We start from the raw sequence: 19,422 nt of genomic DNA, 5'->3' as shown, positions 1-19,422 counted from the left end.
CCTCCTCGTTTCGTCCGAGCGTAGCTGCTTCCCCTCCTCTGCGCGGGGACGCCACGGCCGAGCCCCGCGGGGCAGACCCCGGCGCGGGGCGGCCAGGCCCCGCCGTGGGGCGGCGCGGCGAGCGCACATGTCCCCGGCCCGCCCGCCCTCCCGCCAGGCCCCGCCCCGCCCCCGCCTCCTCCTCCTCCTCCCCCGGCCGGACGCCGAGCGGCGCGGCGGGGCCTCCCCGGCTGCCGCCACGGCGCTGGGCTCCCGCCTCCCGCCGTCCGGCAGCGCTGCCCCCTCAGCGGCCGCCAGGAAGCGGCCGGGCCGCCGTGCAGCCGCCTGCCGCCGGGCATGAGCTCCGGCTCCCCCGGCGGCCGCAGGGGTGCCAGTGGCGGCGGCGGGCGGCGGCGGCGGAGGAGGAGAGGGGGGGCGTCGGGAGCGGCGACCTTCGCAGGGGGCTGCCGCGGCGGGAGATGCTCTTGCTGCCAGCGGCGCCAGGAGCAGCATGTTCCCCGGTGTCGACAGCGCTAGCAGCACGGCCGGGCAGCCCGAGGCGGCGGGGGCCGCCGCACCCGGCCCGCTGGGCTCGCACGGCCCCGGCGGCGAGGCCGGCCGCCGCAGCGCCCCGGCGGCCGCCGCTGTGGCCGGCGGCGGCGGCGAGGAGGAGGCGGCGGAAGACGAGGAGGACGAGGATCCCGGCTCGTCCCGCTTCGTGCTGGCGGCGGGGCTGGGGCTGCTGGCCGTGTCCGTCGTCCACCTGGGGCAGGAGCGGGCCGAGGCGGGGGGCGGCGGGCCGCCGTGCCTGGCCCTGCTGCTGCTCCGCCTCGCCCTCTACGCGGGCTGCGCCGCCGCCGCCGCCGCGCTCGGCACCCTGATCGTCCTGATGTGTCGCGGCCGCCGCCGCCTGCCGCCGCCGGACTTCGCCGCCGCAGCTCCGGTCCTGCGGGTCGCGGGGGTAAGTGGCGGGAGGGGAGCGGAGCGGGGCGGGCGGCGGCCGCGGCGCGCCCTCCCCTTCCCGCCTGCGGGAGAGCGGCGAGCGGGGGCACGGAGGTGGCGCGGCCCTCGCTCCGCCGCGGAGCGCCGGGCCACCCTAAGCCCGTGTCCCCTTCTCCTCCCGCCGCCGCAGGAGCCTCCCCGCTCTGCTGTTCGTCGGGGCTTTAAATGGGAAAAGTTGTGCTGGAGGGTAGCGGGCGTGCAGGAAAAATCAAGACTTTTCTCTGAGAGAGATCTTCGGATTGTGGGAGCACTCGTATGGCGATTTGTTGTTGGCTGTGTCTCAAATCCTTTTCTGCTCCTTCGGTTGAAATGTCATTAGTAAAAGAGAGAGACGTGCTCAAAGAGCCAGCATAGCGTTGCTTAAATGCATGCTCTGAAGTTGGGCAGCTTCAGATAGTGTTATCATAATGCCTTGAGGAAGTGCCAGCGTGTTCTCAAACCGCTGCAGACCTCTATGCAAAAGATAAACAAATTTATTTTCTGTACATCTTCTAAAATGTACTAATTCATGTCCATGAGCTCTTTGTAGCTCACTGCTTAGTATGTTTTGGGTTTCTTCTGAACGGGACTGGTAGCACAAGGTATTCAGAGACTGACTACAGGTGCTGGTCAAAATAACTTTCCTCCCATCCACGCCCTTGCCCCCCATCGAGCCATCCAATGCTCTGGAGCTGATCCTAGACAGGCCTGAAAAACTACTGCTGGAGGTGAGGACCTGCCTGCGCTCCCGCTTTGCCCATGGGTCGCTGGGATGTGGAGTTTGACGTCAGAGGCAGTGACGGCGGTCGGGCGCCCTTAGCCCTTCACCAGTGAGTTGTAGACGGTAGCGGGGTGTGTTAGTACGTGAAGTGCTGCAGCAGTAGACGCTACCACCTAAGTGCTATTTGGCTTTGATAGTGTCATGCAGGGTACTTGAGGGTGCTCTGCAAGGAAAACGGAGCGTAATTTGTGCCATCTTGGTGCACAGCCTAGCTGTTCTGGTGACCCAGTTCATTATGTTTAGTACGTGTGCTCTTGTTAGCAGCAAGTAAATAATGCTGTTGCTTCTGTGTTTCTGGGGCTGCAGTCTATGCAGCTGAATTTGCAGGAAGCAGAGGGTGCTGGCAGGGCAGAGAACCTGTTAGAAATCAGTTGCTGATATAGCTGGCTGTCTTTCTGTCTTGCCAATTGAGTCAGCTAACGACCTGCAGTAGTGGTTTATTCCTTCGTTCTTTGACCTGTGGAGGGAAAGAGCCTGTGTTTGTGAGCAATATGTTTTTCCAGGCCTGCATTTAATGGAAACTGGCAGGATACTATTGTCAGTAGAAGGGATCGTTTGACCACCGGGGGGGTTGGTGACTTCAATGAATAGTACAACTCGCAAAGGTGCACTCGGGATCTGTTTGTGTCAGTGGGTGTGTGTGATGCTCGTTTTGTCTTCTTGGTAGACTTTTTTTTAAATCCTCTTTGCTTTGAAGACTCAACATCATACTCAACTTTTTGAAGGGAGTGCAGAATAAATAGTGTGTATGAGCGCTAGAAGTGGGAAATGGGGAAGTGAGAAGATGTAATGCACAAAGTCAAGTGATAAGCAGAGGGTACCTGTTCTGTGTGTAGTGTATTAAGTGGGTACAGATAGGGATTGTTCAGCTGGTTTTTGTCGTATGAATGCTGGGGAACAAATGTGTTTTAAGTGCATAAGCACCTCAGTAGTAAAGGACTGTATGCTTTCATATTTCACCATTCAACTACCTTACACAAAATGGGGGGGGGGGGGGGGGAAAGAAAAAAGAAAATTGTGTCAGTAATAAATGTCCATTGCCTTCAGATTTGCAAGATTAAATATTTCAGTGATAATGCCATAGCTCCAGTGACATTTATGTGCTGGTATACTTATCTGAACATCTGAATGTGTGTTAATTTACTTTTAGGAGAATGTATTATATACATAGTAAAAAAAAAAATAAAAATCTTTATATAAACTTAGTAACTGAGATCTCCCTGCTGCTGCAGTTAAGAGCAACTTTCAGATTTGTGAAACAGCCAAACAATGAAAATGGATTTAATTTGGGAAGCCAAGAATTGAAGAAAAAAAATTAAATTAAATTGCTCTCTTTCTCTCGCCCTTTGTGAAGAATGTAATGCATAAGCCCACTGAACAGGAGTGAAACTAGAACTGTCCAGAGACAAGTACAGTCACTTCAGTTACTCTACCGTATGCACTTCCTTTTTGTGATATGTTACTGCCCGTTTCTCTTCAAGATATTCTCCTTTTGTGTCCATCCATTGGATTAATATATGTAAATCGTGCACACCTCCTCTTGCTTTGTGTGGTCTAGTACATGGTGGCTGGACTTATTGTAGCTCTATGGTATGTGTTCGTTGTTTCAGAAGGGAATTGAAATCTAGTATTTAAAAGGCACTCATAAAGCAACAGTACCTGCTGCAGCCCTTTTTCCGGATTGTTTCTTTACCCTCTCCGTGATTCAGTTAAAATTTTTTTCCTCCCTCTTTGCACTGTTCTCAGAATTTAACCTGGCTGTATGAAAGGGACTGTCAAAAAAGGAGCGAGCTATTTTACCCTTTCTATATAGAAGCTGTAATTCCAGGCATTTTATTTGGGTTTCTCATGCCTTCAGTTCACAGTTTTGTTGATTTCTTTTTGATACAAAATGGCTTCAGGGCTGCAAAGCTCCTTGACGTACTTTTTCTGAACACAATTTTGTATATGGTTAGCAGATTTCCTAATTGGTGCTTCAGCAACGTGTCGGTGAAGAAATTAATGGTGTCTATATAGGCAGCATATAGAAGTGTAGGCCATTCAGTAAAATGTTTATTGCAAAGTTTTCTCCGTACGTTTCTCTCTGAAAAATTTGTTGATTAATCTTTTTATTATACATCCTTTTGTATTTACACCGCTTATTATCATTCGGTTGCTATTCTCCCATTTTTCATAGAGCCTTATGATCCTGTTGTTTCTTCTCTGGGAGCCGGTAGTAGGATGACTGTAAAGCTAGAATTTCTTCAGCCTTGTTCTGCCTTTTCCTCAAGAATAGGGAAGAACCCTCTGTTGGCCTAATAATTAACAATTATTTTTTTTTTCTTTAGGGGAGAGTTTTATGGCTGGCATCTTGCTCTGCATGTGTTATATGTACATGAACTCAAGGCACATAGGTTCATTTTTTCATTCTTTGAGTGATTTTCACATTGGGGTTAACAAATGAGGAAACGCTACGTATTCAGTAACAAATATTTACTCTAGTGGGAGTCAGGCTCAGCTCTTGGAAAGTGAGTGGGAGTACTCTTGATCAGCTTCAAAGGGACTTGGATCGAGTTCTTTATGCTGTGCTGAAAAAAGGGAGTTCTTAGTAAGTTCTCAATTCTGCAAGCACTTACAATGTGAGTTTAGTGCTGTTGATTTTCATGGACCTGTTCATGCAAGTGAATAACTTGGGTGAGGAAGTGCTGTCTTGCAGGTTCGGACTTCAGAAGAGCAAGGTGTATGCCTTTTTACATTTTGCTTGAACTTGCTACTAGAGAAGCCATCTTTCCAAATGTGAAGCTGTGCTTTGTCCTAAATATTGTTTATGTAACCCCTTTGGGACTTGAAAGGTGAAGACTTCCTGCTAAAGTCAGGTATCTCAGCAAGAGCATCTGAAATCTGCTGAGAACTGCAAAGCAAGGTGTGCAATTTATATTGTCATGATGAGGTGTGGTTTCAATATAGTCTTCCTGTATGTGAGAGTTCTGATCACAAGGTATATCTGGGCAGTCTTCTGGCTTCCACATAAAGCTTTGTGTTTCTTCCAGTGTTCTTTTATATTTTCATTGGAAGGAGAAGGGCAGAGAGGTGTACAGGCAACTCATAATATTGTTTTACTTACTAGTTTAAGTACTTGGCAGGCATTAATAATATTGGTAAATAGTTTCTGTTGATATTGAAATAACGGGAATTGAACGACACCTTGAAATTGTACATTATGTTGTTGTCAGGTATTTTTCAGCGCTTCTCAGGTGCTGTTTTAGGACGAAATTATTTGCGGTGGAGGAGGAGGACAGCAAAATGCAAGACAGCAAAAAGGCGTGGTGTCCCAGACAGACATTTTTACGAAAGTAAAACTCAAAGGGGATTTTCACTTTTCAAGTATCAGTGGACATGTTCGCGCCAAAGATAGACCTTGAAGAGACTTGTTAGAAGATGTATCACCCCTTTAAATTCAAGCTTGTTCCCTACATGGCTGTTAACTTGTGTGGTTGTAGGAGCGATGGCTTTGACTCATATGAAGAACCACGTTAACCAAGTTAGTAGAAAGGGGAAGGAGAACACATTTTCCCACATTTCCAGTGTGAGTTGTTTCTCTGCCAAAAAAACTGGCAGGACAGAGTTTTCTTTTCAGCATAGTGTTTTGACTCTGATTCAAAGCAAAAACTCTGAATAATAGAGAGTTGGGTTGTCAACTTCATTTAAATAATGCAGAAACCAAGGATTAGTTTATCAGATTTAAGTAAGTGCCGCATTTTAAATTCAGATTAAACGAATGATACCCTGTATAGAGAATGATCTACCTAGTCTGTCTTGCAGCACTAACAGAAAGGTAATAAACGTGTGGTTTTCCAGTGAAAAGGGTACACTGATTCCAATGTCCCGGTTTTAGTTTCCTATGATTAACAGTTGCCAATGATTTTGAGTATTTCTTTAAAACTCAGCTCCTGACATATTTGGTCACTCTTGCTCACTTCTGTTTAGTGGCTCTCCATTTTCAGAAATAGTTTACTCTTACTTTCTGGCCCTGAGGGAGACATGAGACCATGTTTCATGTTCCTAAAGGCTTGTTCCATCCTTGAACATGGACTTTTTGTGAATCTGTCATTAATGGGAGGGCATGGGTAAGTCTTTTCTCATTGGATCAGGTAATTGGTGAAATCTCTGGATCCTGAAAGATAGTACTGATTTTTATTTGAGCCATAGGAGGATGAGTAGTGAGATTATTGGAAATGGTCTGAGTGATTCAGATGGGATGGCAGCTTAACCTAGGTTGAGTATCTGCCGTGGTGTCCAAGCTGAGTGCTCTGCTCTTTTTGAGGAACATAAGGGAAGTGGAGAGGAAGGACATGCAGTTTTATTTTCCTTCACTGTTGGACTTTTGCGATCAGATGAAGTTTGTGAAGGTAAGCTTGCAGGAGCCTCGGCAGCTGTAGCAAGTGGAAGGTTTGTCATCTGTGGGCATCGATGCAAGCATGATGCAAATCAGTTCTTGAGGTAATGAGCAGTTTGGAGCAGCTGTGAGGGAGAGGAGGAACTTCCTAACTCCTTTCAGTCTTGATCTTTACACCTTAGTAAGTCTTCAGAAGTATTTATGGGGTTTTTATCAACCTAAAGCCAAGCACGTTCTACGGTCTGTCTCATTCTCTGGTCCATTAGGGAATATTGAGAGCTCTGATATTGCAGGATTTTTGCTGTTGCTTCTGCCAGTCATTACAGTCTCTTGTTGCTGCTCTTCTGTCGTGCTTGTTTTACACCCTCTTGGGGTTGCAACCAAATATTCTGATCTACTGCCATTCTTTTAATTTATCAGTTGTTCCTGGATTGAAAGGAGAGGGTATATTTAAGTTTGGTTTGTTTTTAACAATGGAGAGTCTGATACTTTTGTTCTTAGTGCTATCTCTTGTATAGGCAGGTTAACAATCAGCTTTTGATGATGCGGGTGAGTTTACTACTAGGCAAGTCCTGAAATTAAAATAATGAAACGAGATCATAGCATTGCCTACCAATTTCAGGAATATTTTAAAATTTTAAGAGAATGCTGCATGAATCTCAAATGTTCAGTTACAGTTCAGCGGGGCCTGTTACACTTTGGGGCCGGTAGTTTGGACATTTCTGCTACAGTTTATTTTTAGGGATTGGTGGAATATCTGTTATCCTTAGGGATTTATAAGCTTTTTCAGAATTGATGTTTTGTTAGGACTGCATGCATTGATTACCTGCAGGCGTAACTTTGAAGTGATAACTTCATTCTCACAGGAGACTGATCTCAGAAATTAAATGTTTTTCAGACTCTGTCTCTCACTTATTTGTCCCGTAACTCCTTAGTGGTGAGCAGACGTAGTTTTCCACGCAGCCTTTTATCCATCATGTGTATTGAGAGATTTCTTGTCTTGTCGTGTAACCCCTTCTGTTTCCTTCCATTGTATCCTGTCTCGTCTTCAGCTCTGCATTGTATTGTGCTTGACATTTAATTTTCTCAACATTCTGTTAGATTGGCATTTCAGATTTTGCTGTGAATCAGGCTGCTTCTACCTGTGTAGGGAATGCTTCTCACTTCAAAAGTGTTTTATGACCGACAACATAACTAGGGAGCTAGTTCATTTGTCCTGATAACCAAGCCATGCTGAGTCAATAAGTAAGATGGGTGGTAGGCTCATTGGGATCTTGCTGTCCAAGTCTCTGGCAGGGGAGTCCTAAAGGTGGAACCAAAACCTCTGTAATAAGGTCAAGAGTGAAAGCATCTTGCGTTCAAGGTATGCTTTGGGACTGAAAACACTGGACATGTGTATGGGAAACATTCTGAAAATAAAATCTGATCAGGTTCCTTCTTATTGCCGGGTCTTGGTTCCTTCTGCTCTGCAAAGGACAGCAGCAAAATTTACCCAAGGAAGAGGCAGTTATGTAGAATACTATAGCCTTTCCCAAGCTGCTACCTTGTTAAGTGATTAAAAAAAAAAAAGAAAAAGGAAATTGTGTAGTCATAAGGGGAACAAATTTGCGTTGTGTCCGTGGGAGGTTGATATGACCAGTCATTCTGTACCATTTTTCCCCTATTAAGCATGCACAGTGAAAAAGAACAAGGTAATGTTAATAAAATTAATGATGATGATTCATTCTGCATGTTTTGCGATGCTCTGTTAAAAAGACAGAACACCCTACCTTTGCATGGTGAAAAGTCATGCAGGAGGGAGGGTATAGCAGTAGACAACGCAGGAGTTGCTCTCTCATTGTCAAGCTGAGACTCTGCAGCTGAGGCATGAGCCTCTGCAGGTTTTTCTGGCTTGCCAGCAATTCAGTTTTCATAGCACATGGCTCTTTTGGCCTTGGAAGTATAGGCCATAGGTTCTTGTTGTCTGTTTTTAACAGAGGAGGAGAGTGTGGAGACGTTCAGTAGAACGGGGTTGTGCATTGAGAATTCACGTAAGCCTTTATTTTGGTGGTGATATTAAAGATCCCAGCAGGGAATAATGCTGTATTTCTTGCTGAGCAGCAGTTTACATGCTAATTTGCCAATTATTTCTTAGCTGTAGTGATGGGAATGAAAGTATCACCTGAGAAAAGTTTCATTTTCATATTCTTATCTGTCTAGTATTATATGAAATCTCAAGTGAAGGAAGTTCTGCCCTGATTATAAAGTTTTTATACATCTACAGTTTTATCAGTTTTGAACATGGTACATTTAAGATAGGAGATCCCCATATAATAAACACAGTTTACATGTTTCAGAAGCTACTGTGTTAGTGGAAATAAGATATGCTGATGTTATAAAATCCTTATGGAGATAATGATACTTAACATAATAGGATTAACATGCTTTAAGTATGTTGATTTTTAAATTGGTAGTTATGGTTTCCCTTAATATACGTAGATTAATGCTTAATGTGACACACATGTACTTTGTAATCTAAAATAGAACTATAGGTGTTAATTAAAAATGTTAACTCCTGTGAATAGAAGAGTTATTTTTGCATCATAAGTTGAAGTAATATTTACTACTATAAGAAAACATCTATCCAGATCAGTTAAAGCTGAATTTATGGAGAGTTCAGTGAAGTATTATTTGAAGCTGTGACTCTCTATTATCAAAGTCCAGTCTGATGTTAATGTATGTTTTACAAAGAAAAGATGAAAGTTAGTAGGGCAGCAGTGGGTGGAGCAAGTAGCTGAGTAACTGGATAGTTCTTGTATGCTGAATTAGATGTAGTCTTTGCCTTTTAGATCAGTGATTAAACTGAGCATCTCATGCACAATGCCCATTTATATTGTGGGATCTGTCCTGAGCTCTGTTCTAGTTTTGTTGTAATTGAGTTAATGTAATAGAAATAATTGTTAATTTTTCTCTGCTTCTGGCTTTAATTCCATGGCAGAGTAAGTCTGTGTGTGGCGTGCCGGTAGCAGGTGCCTGGCTTTCTGCTGTTACGCTTTAAGAATTGCATTTGATGACCGAGTGTTGCGGATGGATCTCTTGATAGCGGACGATACTCTTGTGTTCTCCGTGCTTTGCCATTTATTCAGTGTAGTTGTTGAAACACCTTCTAATTCTTTAGTATTTAACATTTATTGTTTTATTCAAAGTTAATTTTAAATTATTGAAATTGTTTAAAGCAATAAATGACACACACTTAATTTTTGCATCTGTAGGGGACTGAACCTAAGACAAAATTTCAGGCTCAATGCCAGCTTTGTTTTTTTTTTTTTTTCCTGGGCCTTTCAGACTGTTGTTGTCTGCGTCTTAAATCATTCTCAAAAGTACCAAACAATGAGTATTATTTGGATGCCTCCAGGAAGTACACACATCCTTTTTTTCAGCCTATAAACAAAGCCAAAATTGGGGAAAACTTGAACTGTTCCAGGAAACAGGCCTCCCTGTTTGTTAGCAACCTCATTTTTTGCATGTACTTTCCAAATGTGCTCCACCCCTACCCCTTCAAGCCTTATTTAAGTTTCAGTCTGGTTTCTGCCATTCTTCAACAACAAACTCTACAGAGCGGAGCCTGATATTTTAAAGGCTAAGATAGTGCAAGTCAGGAGTAAAGGGGAACATACCAGGTTTTAATCAGTATAAAAAAGCATCTAAGCTAGAGCTTTGGCTGTGTTAAATCCATTTACGAACATATTTGGCTCAGTCAGGGTTATGCCAACTGTTTCATGAAATGTAGCACCGTTTTCCTTTAGATGAGCGACATGAAGAAAAATGTGAAAACGTTTAAGTCTAGGCTTTCTAGCTGAACCTGTTCTCTGTGTACATCCTCCATCTGACTTGAGGCAGGGGTTGGAAGAAAATCTGGTGGAATCTGCTGGATTTTTCATTCTCTCAGCTGTTAGAGCTGAGTTTGGACTGTGAATTTTCTGAAATCCTTCTGTTATCACAGGTGCTGCTAACCCTGTGTTACCGGGTTGTTACTCTTGGTTTTAAAGTGTTTGTTGCCATATGTCAGGCAGCTCAGGGGTGCCTGTTAGTTTTTTAGGGTGGTTGTTGTTGCTGTTAATTCATCATTATTGTTCTCACAGAAACAGAATTTTTTAAAGCAAATCAAAGCTAACAAGACTTAAGACTTGATTCTGCTCAACGCAGGTTCGTAAGACTGAAAGGAAAAAGGAGTTTGATCAGCTGTTTTAGAGAAGGCAACTTTAAGATCTGATCTGTTATTAGTCACTAAATTAAATTCACAGTTCTCTGAAGTATCATCAAGAATCACAGAACAGTTCAGGTTGGAAGGAATGTCTGGAGGACATCGAGGCCACCCTCCTGCTCAGGGTGGGTCCAACGAGGTAAGGTTGCTCAGGGCTTTCTCCTATTGAGTTTTGAATATCTCCAAGGATGAAGACTCTACAGCCTCTCAGCACCCCCATTCTGGTATTTGACCAGCCTCAATTAAAATAGTTTTGCCTTGTAAGTGATGGGAATTTCCTGTGTTGCAACTTTACCTCTTGTCCTGTGCCTCTGCAAGTCTGGCTCCCTCTTCTCTGTACCCTCTCCTTTGGTAGCTGGAGACAGTAATAAGGTCTCCCCTGAATTGCTTTTTCTTAAGCCTGAACTAACCCAACCAATATCACTCCAATGCATTTAAGCATTCCTATTTATTCGAATGTTAGATTCTCATCTGCTCTTGAAAAATCTGTTTTTAAAGAAAGTTGAAACCTTGTTTTTAAACAAGGTTTGTGTCTTGCTCTGTGCTTCTCTCTGACTGTCCATGGTGTTGTATGCAGTACTTGTATGAGTATGGAAAACTTCTCAGAAAATCCAATATACTGTGCATCTTCCTTTGCCCTTCAGTAATTACATTTGTGCAGCAGCAAAATCACCATTGCTGGTGGTGGTATTCACTTCTTACCTTTTAAATTCTTTTTGATCACTTGTCTGTCTTGAACTCCTCCATGCTCAACATCAATGTTACTCTTTTTTTTTAAATGAAAAGCTGGTGCCTTTTAGAAGTCAAACTACCAACCGCAGAGGATGTTCTCAATGAAATATTTTCTTGCAAGCCGAAATGTGAGTTTGTGTGTTGTTACTTAAGAGACAGCATTTCACTGAGACAGTAATGGTCTGCCTTGTTCTTAACATGAGTGTTCAAGATTGAAACATAAAAGGATCAGTTCCTGCTTTGTGGAATTGTGTAGATTGGATCGTAGCGTGGTGATGTGGAGCCAGCTACTTGCAACCATGGATCCTCTCTGAAGGCCTTTTTTTTGTTTGTTTTGTTTTGTTCCCTCTGCTGTAAAGAAGTCGTGAACTGAGGCAGGTAGAGAGGCAAAAGTAAGAGTTCAGCATTTGTAATTTTCTTATCTCAGGCTGTGTTTAACCTAATTTTTGGCTAGTGCTTCATGAGAGCGCTTGCTGATGCTTTAGGCCGTAAAAAACACTTCCTGCAAACTACGTACTTATATGAGAGTACATATGATTACAGATGAGAACTGTTGATGCCTAAGTTAGGGGCTTGAGGTTACTGACCTCTATGCAGGTATGACTCAGTTTAGCAGAAGGATTAGTCTTGTAGGATCCCCAAGCTAGCGAGAGTGTTAAGGAAGATGGGTTATGTTGAGCATAGAGCTTCAGTCAGGATTGTGGCCTGATTGACTTGCCTTAATAGGGCTTTCTGAATCCTTCCCCCTCCCAAATGTATTTGGGGTGTTTAATGTCTCTGAGTGTGTCTCTTCTCTTTTTACATTGGAGTGGTTATGAATCATCTGATTTCCTGCTGCAAATAAAGCAGAAAAATCCTGAAGTACTTGTGTGACTAGCATTAACTCAGCTTTGCATGGAGGAAGCACGACAACATTAGCAGTCAGAAGTGATGTATTGGAGCCTTACAAATATTGCTGTTAGGTCTTCTTCCAAACAGCAAAAATACTTTCTGCAGCCGTTTACGTGGGTATGGCTTCAGCTTTTACCAGCATCTGTGTTCAGGTAAAAGGGAGCCATGAAAATCTGTAGTGGTTCACTAATCAGATAATACTCTGTTCTTACCCCCCGTTAACATAGTTTTGGTAGTAAGAGGTGCTGCAAATGGAGGCAAATGTGCTGAAATCTTGCTGCTCTTGCCGTTGATAGCGTTGTCAAGGGGGGAAGAAAATGGCTGGAAGACCACAGCCATGGTCTCAAAGTAGCGACTAGAAGAAGTCTAGGGAGTGCTGCTGCACTCACCCAGAAGCTGGAACAAATTAACTGTGGGTGGAAGGAGGGTACTCAAGCCCTAGAAAGTATTCATGGAAGTGCTGTGTGTTAGGTGTGAAAAGAGTCTGAACAGCTTTATTTTGCTGTTGGAGTAGTGCTTAGACTCCTTCATCTGTGTCCCATTAGACATACTTTACACTAGACTCTACGCGCATGTATCTGCAGTGGAAGGAAAACATGTTACACCAAAATACACTATTAGCCTGCAAATTGGCTGAAATAATGGCATACTACCTTTAAAAACATTAAAGAATGTTTTTACTTAACCCCCCCTTAAAGTTTGTACTGCTTTCTTAGTCTTTATTTGGTGAATGTTGGAGGAATTGGGATGTTTCTGAAGCACTGCCTCCTCACCAAGGAGAGTCTGAGCTCACATCAAGGGGAGCGAAGTAAGCCGAGTGGCAGTGGGGACAATTTCTGTTTCGGGTTTGAATTACACTCCTTTCTGTGTAAGGACAGCATGAATCACTGCTTTTTTGTCTACACCCTGAAAAATGTTTCTCTTTCCGCCCACCTGTTTGGACACTATAAGAGCTAATACTTCAAAACAGACAAATGTTTGTATAGTACAGCAGCTTAAAATGCAGTGGCCAGAAGTGTCTTTGAAGGAAGAAGCTCAAAAGAATGTGAACCAAAATTACTGTAGGAGATCTAAGGGCTTCACTTTTAAAATAAAAGTGGTTTATGAGGCTAAATGAAGTCCATTGTGACAGTAGGCTGTAAAGATGTTATATTTGCTATTGACTTATCTCTTGGAGATCTTAAAAGCTGTGAAAATACTGAAGAGTTCCAGTTGTTTTATTAAATGCATGTCCTGTTCTTAATGCATTGAATTGCTCCCTTCTACCAAAAAAACCACCTTAAGATAACTGGCAAGTTGTACAGTGTACGATACACAACAGTGGGTATTAATTTGTGGTTAATGAACAATGTATAATAACCTCATAGCCAATTGACACTCACCTGTTTTAATCATATGGGGTGACAATATTTGTATAAAAACCAAATTATATAGTACAATCACCTTGAATTCCAGTTTTATTTCTTGTGTCATTTTTGGTTTATTCCTTCCTCTTATGATGAATGTTCTCTTTGAATTTCAGAGTAATTGGACTGGAAGCTCCCATGATTCAGTCCAATCAAGGAGAGTGGTCATTTCTCACAACATGGATAAAGCACTGAAAGAAGGTGAGTCTTAACTTGGACAAAGGAGCATTAGACTCTGAATATGTCTTGTCCTCTTAGCAAACCATGACTGCACAATATTCCAGGATTTTAGAACATGACCCTGATTTATTCCTTGATACAAAGTAAAAGTGCGAGGTTTTGGTCTTCCCAAGAAATCTACTGTAGTAATTATGTGTCATTGCTTTTGCAATTTAACTGATATCTTGTTATTTTAGTGGCTGTTTTTTACAGAAATATATTAAAACGAAGTCCTTAATACTTGTGCATGAAACAAAAGGGTAACATTTCAAAGATTCTTGATTGGATTTTCCTGAACTGATAGATCATGTAGACTCTTGGAAACAGTCTTCCCATTTAGTGCAATGCTTGTCATGAAAATCTGAATGTAAAATCAACATTTGTATTTCTGGCTGATACAGTCTGAAATCATCAGTACAGTAACTGGGCTTTAGATTTTAAAATGTGAACTATGATCATATGGATTTAAAATACCTTGTTTACAATTCTTTAAAGAATAACTACTACTTCTGCACACATTTTTTTCAACTGACTCCTGGTAATACAAAATGTTGTAGAACTTGGGATAGTGTCAAAGTTTGAAGCAAAAATTTTTTGCTTTGTTACTTAAAAGGTTATGCTAGTTTGGAACTTAAAGGTGATTTCAGGGTGGGGGGGACACCTGGCTTGCATATTAAAAGAAAAGAAGAACACAGAGTTGTGTACTGTAGCTTTTAAAATATATTTATAAAATTTGATGCCATTTCAGTCTTTTGTAAATATTTTATCTAATTTTGAATGTCTTTTCCTTTAAGACTTCTTTGCAGCACTTTTTTTTTCTTATCTTTTTTCACATCTGGAGAGTGTATTTTAAAATTAACATTGCTTTAAACAGGTTGGTTGTCTTATGAAAACTTCTTGGGATGTGTAATGTTTTAAAATTTATTTTTATGAATAGCTGTTAGCAGAATAGCTAAAATGTAAAATTAGAACGCTTCACCTACTACGTCACGTTTCTGTGAAGGTGAACAATTTTATCACTGTTTGGTTTTAGGCACCGTTTTCATCTGGAATCTGTCAGATTATAGGATTCCTGATGATGTGAAAAAGGTAGTGGTGTCTAACATTACACGTATGAAACAAGCACTGACAAGTTACTTGCTGTATTCTCACATGTGTACTTTACATGTTGGATAACCTGCATTGGAGTTTGAAATGAAGCCCTGACATAGTCAGCAGAGAGTTAGAGGTAGTGGTGTTATCTGGAGACAGACAACAGGTATTGTGGAATACTGTGGGAAAGACAGTTGTGTTACGCTTCCCTCCTGTTACTTGGACATAGGAGTGACTCGTGTCTGTGAAAAATATGGGAGCTGTCTTCATCTAAGGTATTTATCCCACGGATACCGTTCGGTTGGATGCATGAGTCCATCCTTAGTCAGTAAAGCTGAAAGAAACTTACCAATATTTAAGGGATTCATTTTTCAGAGTTGAGGACCTTCTGTTGTGACAGCTTACTTGCCTTTCTGCTATTTCTTTTCGGAGTAGCTTTTACCCTCCATTCTCACTCTGAGTTTTGGAGAGCAAACTTGTCAGATTTGGTTGTATTTCTTCCAGGCCTAAGTGACTAACGAAGCCAACGTCTCCTCCGTTATGCAGTTTGACAAGGATGAGACTGTAGTTTTCACTTTACCACATGTAGACTTAAGTAAGCTTTTTGGTTTTGGAAGATGTCTGAGTCAACTCAAGTTTAAGATACTGAATGAATCCTCAAAAGAAACATATTACCTTTTTATTAGAGTAAAATGATCAAATGATCAATCTGTCTGAAAATAGACATTCCTTGCCCTGTGACAGTTCTGAAATTTATATTTGTCTTGGTATTATGAATGCTTTTTTACAAGTTCATGGTTAAATAAAACTTTATTACTAAAGAGATAAAAAATACTGTCTGTATTTCTGTTTCATTAGTGCCATACTCTAATGCTAATCAGCCTTACACTGATAAGGATTAAAGTATTTGTGAATCCCAGGAATTTTTGCGAACTTCTTGCTGTTTAGATCTAACATGCTGTTCAACAAAATGCTTTAAAAAGTCTCATTCATTTAGTTAGGAGACTTCAGATTCTCCTGAGGTTTTAATCTTGGGGACCAGTTCAGACTCCTACCGCCGCTTGAGATTTTTCAGTAGGTGTTGTCAGATTATCACAGTCGATGGGGTTTTGCAGTGGTTTTTTTAATCAGATTTTACTTCTCTTTACAGTACCTCAGAGATGCAAGGGTAACATTTTTGGAGGAGCCAGCATCACCTAATTTCAGAAACGCTATTGCTGGTTATGAAGAGACAGCACTTTGGTTAATTCTGACTTCTTCACCTCTTTTTCATCGTCTGTGTAATTAAGTTTGCCTAGGGTTTACTGCTAGTTGCTAACTACCTTGCACCCCTCAAGAATTGCCTGTTGACTGTTACTGAGTCATGCCATGCTTTTGCTGGTGTTACAGCCAGTCTGGGTTGGTGTTTCTCTCTCTGGGTTTCGAGTGGCTCTCCATTACTGCACGGTTCCCTGAGGTTCTGTGGTGTCTCTCGCTTGACAAGCTGTCACCTGCTTTACTGTATTTTCCTGATGTTCTCATCATAGTCTGTTAATGTAGTTGGAAGGATACATATCAGTGATCATCCTTAGTTTTAAATTGGAGGAGTCGTGCATGTTTCCATTTCAACCATCAGCCTTATTTCGATAAACTTAAAAACATTATGGTGTTTAGATAGTTTTCCTGTGGTGGTCATTGGCTGATAGTAGTTGCTCGTGTCTTGGATAGCTTCTCGTCTTGCCAAAGCCAGTGTGACAGAGTTGTTGGGAATTGTCTTTCTACAATGTTGGTCACTAAGTGCCGCCAAGAAGGAACTTCTGTTTACGTTGGTTTACAGCACAGTTCTAAACTTCTTTCCTACCTCCCACTGACAACAGAGCAGTATAAAAGTATGGTGCTTCAGAGTGCTGCTTCATTCTTAATTATAGCATGCTTGCACACTAAAATGTGTTGTTTTCAGTGTTTTTCATGCCTTTTCTTGATTGATTTGATTCTTGTTTGCCCTTCGTTTATATTACACAAAGAAAAGATGACCCACTTTTACAAATACTTTTAGCCTTTTAATGCTTCCTGTTGCTTATCTGGTAACTTCATGTTTTCAGCCCATATCTCATGGTAGTTTAGGAACATGTCTTTTGAGAGACTGTGCTCAGTCAGACTCACACTGCTGTTGTGCGGCGTACTGTTTGGGCTGAGGGCTGTAGCTGTCAGTAAATTATCTGCCGTGTGTATAGCTAGTCTCCCAGGAACTGAATTTCATCTTCCATTTTTATTGCCCCGTGTCCTGTGGTCTTTTTGTTATTCTTCACAGTCAGTCTTTTGTCTCTACTGCTTTAGTAGTGCCAGGAAAATTAGTTTCCATATTACTTACCTGCTTTACTGGATCATTTATGAGTAAGTAAAATAGCACAGGCCATAGCAAAAATCCCAGCAGAACTCCATTGGTGAAATTCTTCTGCTGTGAAAATTGACTAATTATTCATATCCTGTGTTTCTTAGCTCTTAAAATACTTCATGCCAGAGAGCCATCTCTTCTTTCATAGTGGCTTATCTTCCTTCAACCCTGTGTTGAGGTGACCTTGGAAATATTTTGGGAATTCAATTAGATTGTACCTGTGGATCAGGTCTTGCCTGTCTGTGTTCTTGTTGATCCCTTAGAAGAACTTTGTTAGGCATGTAAGGCAAGACTTCCCTTTATAGGAGTTTTTTCCCAATCTATCTCACTTCCCAACTTAAGATCCACACATTGACATTTAGAAAAAAATTTGCAGTAGCTTCTGTCACTCTATTTGAAGAGCTGTAATTTTTTTTTCCCCACAGTTCTCAAAAAATGAGTTGTTTGGGTCCAAAATGTGAGCAAGACTTAATTTGAATTCATGTTCTCTCTGCTACTGGGATTCAAACACTTGGAGCTAAGAACTCTTGGCAAAGGGTACATCGGCAAAACTATTCCAACAGAAATTTGTCAGATTTTTTTTTAATGCATTTCCTAGATCTTTTTAACACATTATTTTTTTTTCTTTATTGTTTATATATTTGGAAATTTCCATGTGTTTCTGCACATTCATAATAATTATTAAAGAATCAAATGTCGAGAAAATTTTAATAAAAATAAACCAAACATTGTAGAATGGGAGACTGTCAGGGTATGATTCCTTCGCACAGGGGCTATCCATCTATGCACAATGATAACATCTAGTCTATTAAAGAAACATGTCAGTTTCATAGAGTTTGAATAATGTTGTAAAATGCAAGTAAACCAAGAAATGCTAGTGTTTTTCCAAACACAAACTTTAACAAGGAAACTGAAATCTGTAAATCACTGTTGCTAGTGACTGGGGTAGGTTTCCAGTCACTGAAGTCTGGGCATTTACACAACATTTTGCCAGCCTTTAACACCAGGATCTAAATAAAAATTTAGTGGGAATGAGAAACTTCAATAAATACAGATGATGTTAAATGTAAAACCTCATCATCTTAATTTGTATTGTATAGCCAAAATATAATAAAATCTAAAATACAGTAAGTGAATAATGGCCTTTATCTCTTTAAATTTAAAAAAATGATGTCTTGGAAATGATAGAGTTGCATATTCAGAGTACTTATTAGTAATTTTTAGGGAGTTAAATATAGGGGCTTTAATACTTTAGTGTGGGTTTTGAGGATGAAGATAAGGCTTCCCCCCTCGCCCCTCCAAACTGGCTTTTGGTGGGGGGGAGAAGTAGTAGCTGTACAAATAACTAAGCATTTAACATTTACTTTTTTAGAACAGTTCTTTGCCAGGTACTTAATGGTGGTATAGTCTGTCATCTTTCTCATTAAATTTTTATTGAAAGTATTTTTCTTCAAGTATAGCTTATGATAACCATATCATGCATGTTAAATCTAGTGTTGTAGTAGCACAGCATTATAATAACACTTCTTGGCTGTTTGGTGGTTCCCTGATGCAGGATCTTAACACAACTCATATTACTGTTGCATTTCTATTTTACAGATTATGACGCTTGCTGTTGTAGAATAGCTCAAGCCAGGGTTGTAGCTGTACCTTCTCTTCTGCTGTTCATATAGTCACAGGAGAGTTTTGGATTTGACCATAACTTAATGTAATGGTTCTGGTCTTTCCAGTTCTTTCAGGAAAGGCTATTTACTTCTTGTTTGAAACTTGGAAGTCTGTGTATGCATTTGAATAGGGAGAATATTTCAGGTGTGTTTTTTTTTTTTTAATGGTGCTTTGAGAAAATGAGTAGGCATTTAGTCCTTGTTATTCAGATTTCGATGTTATTTTTCATGAAGCTGGGTAACGAATCTTAGCAGTGTAAAAACTGTCTAACATGAAGCTCTGCAAATTGCAGATGTCTAACATGAAGCTCTGCAAATTACAGTCTGACCCACTGGCTCTTGTGGTGCCACTGAACCTCTGAATGAATGAATGTGGAAGAAGGGATAGCAGTTACTGTAGAGATATGTGGGGTTAGGAATGAAGGGTCTAGAGGGGTGTCCTCACTAACTTCCACACAAGCTTCTGCCTCTCTACTCCCAACACTCTTTTAGTTTACAGTCTTTAAAAAGAGTAATTGAAGAGGCTCAACTTCACATTCGTGTGGGAATGACTTTTAATCAGATTATGACAACTGGAGCCTTGGATCTTCTGAACTAATTTAGAAAACCCAGTAGAAGTTTCTACAGTTCTGCATCAGACTCGTTCCTCTCACTGTATCTGATTCGATCAGAAGACATTTGTTTC

General features: G+C 41.5%; 1 protein-coding gene across 1 annotated transcript in view; it reads left to right on the top strand.

The window, feature by feature from the left end:
- The first annotated feature begins 210 nt into the window (after positions 1-210).
- The window catches only part of SNX25 (sorting nexin 25), an 88,739-nt gene continuing 69,527 nt past the window's right edge, over positions 211-19,422 (top strand). The window contains exons 1-2 of the mRNA XM_087735978.1: positions 211-940; positions 13,505-13,589. Coding sequence (XP_087592104.1) covers positions 491-940; positions 13,505-13,589 — 535 coding nt within the window. The 5' untranslated portion in view covers positions 211-490. The remainder of the gene's footprint in view (positions 941-13,504; positions 13,590-19,422) is intronic.

Source organism: Nipponia nippon, unplaced genomic scaffold (genome assembly GCF_047370975.1).
Source record: "Nipponia nippon isolate SJK-2023a ecotype South Korea unplaced genomic scaffold, ASM4737097v1 scaffold_6, whole genome shotgun sequence".
In the NCBI taxonomy this organism is placed as follows: domain Eukaryota; kingdom Metazoa; phylum Chordata; class Aves; order Pelecaniformes; family Threskiornithidae; genus Nipponia; species Nipponia nippon.
This window is presented reverse-complemented; position numbering and strand designations above follow the sequence as displayed.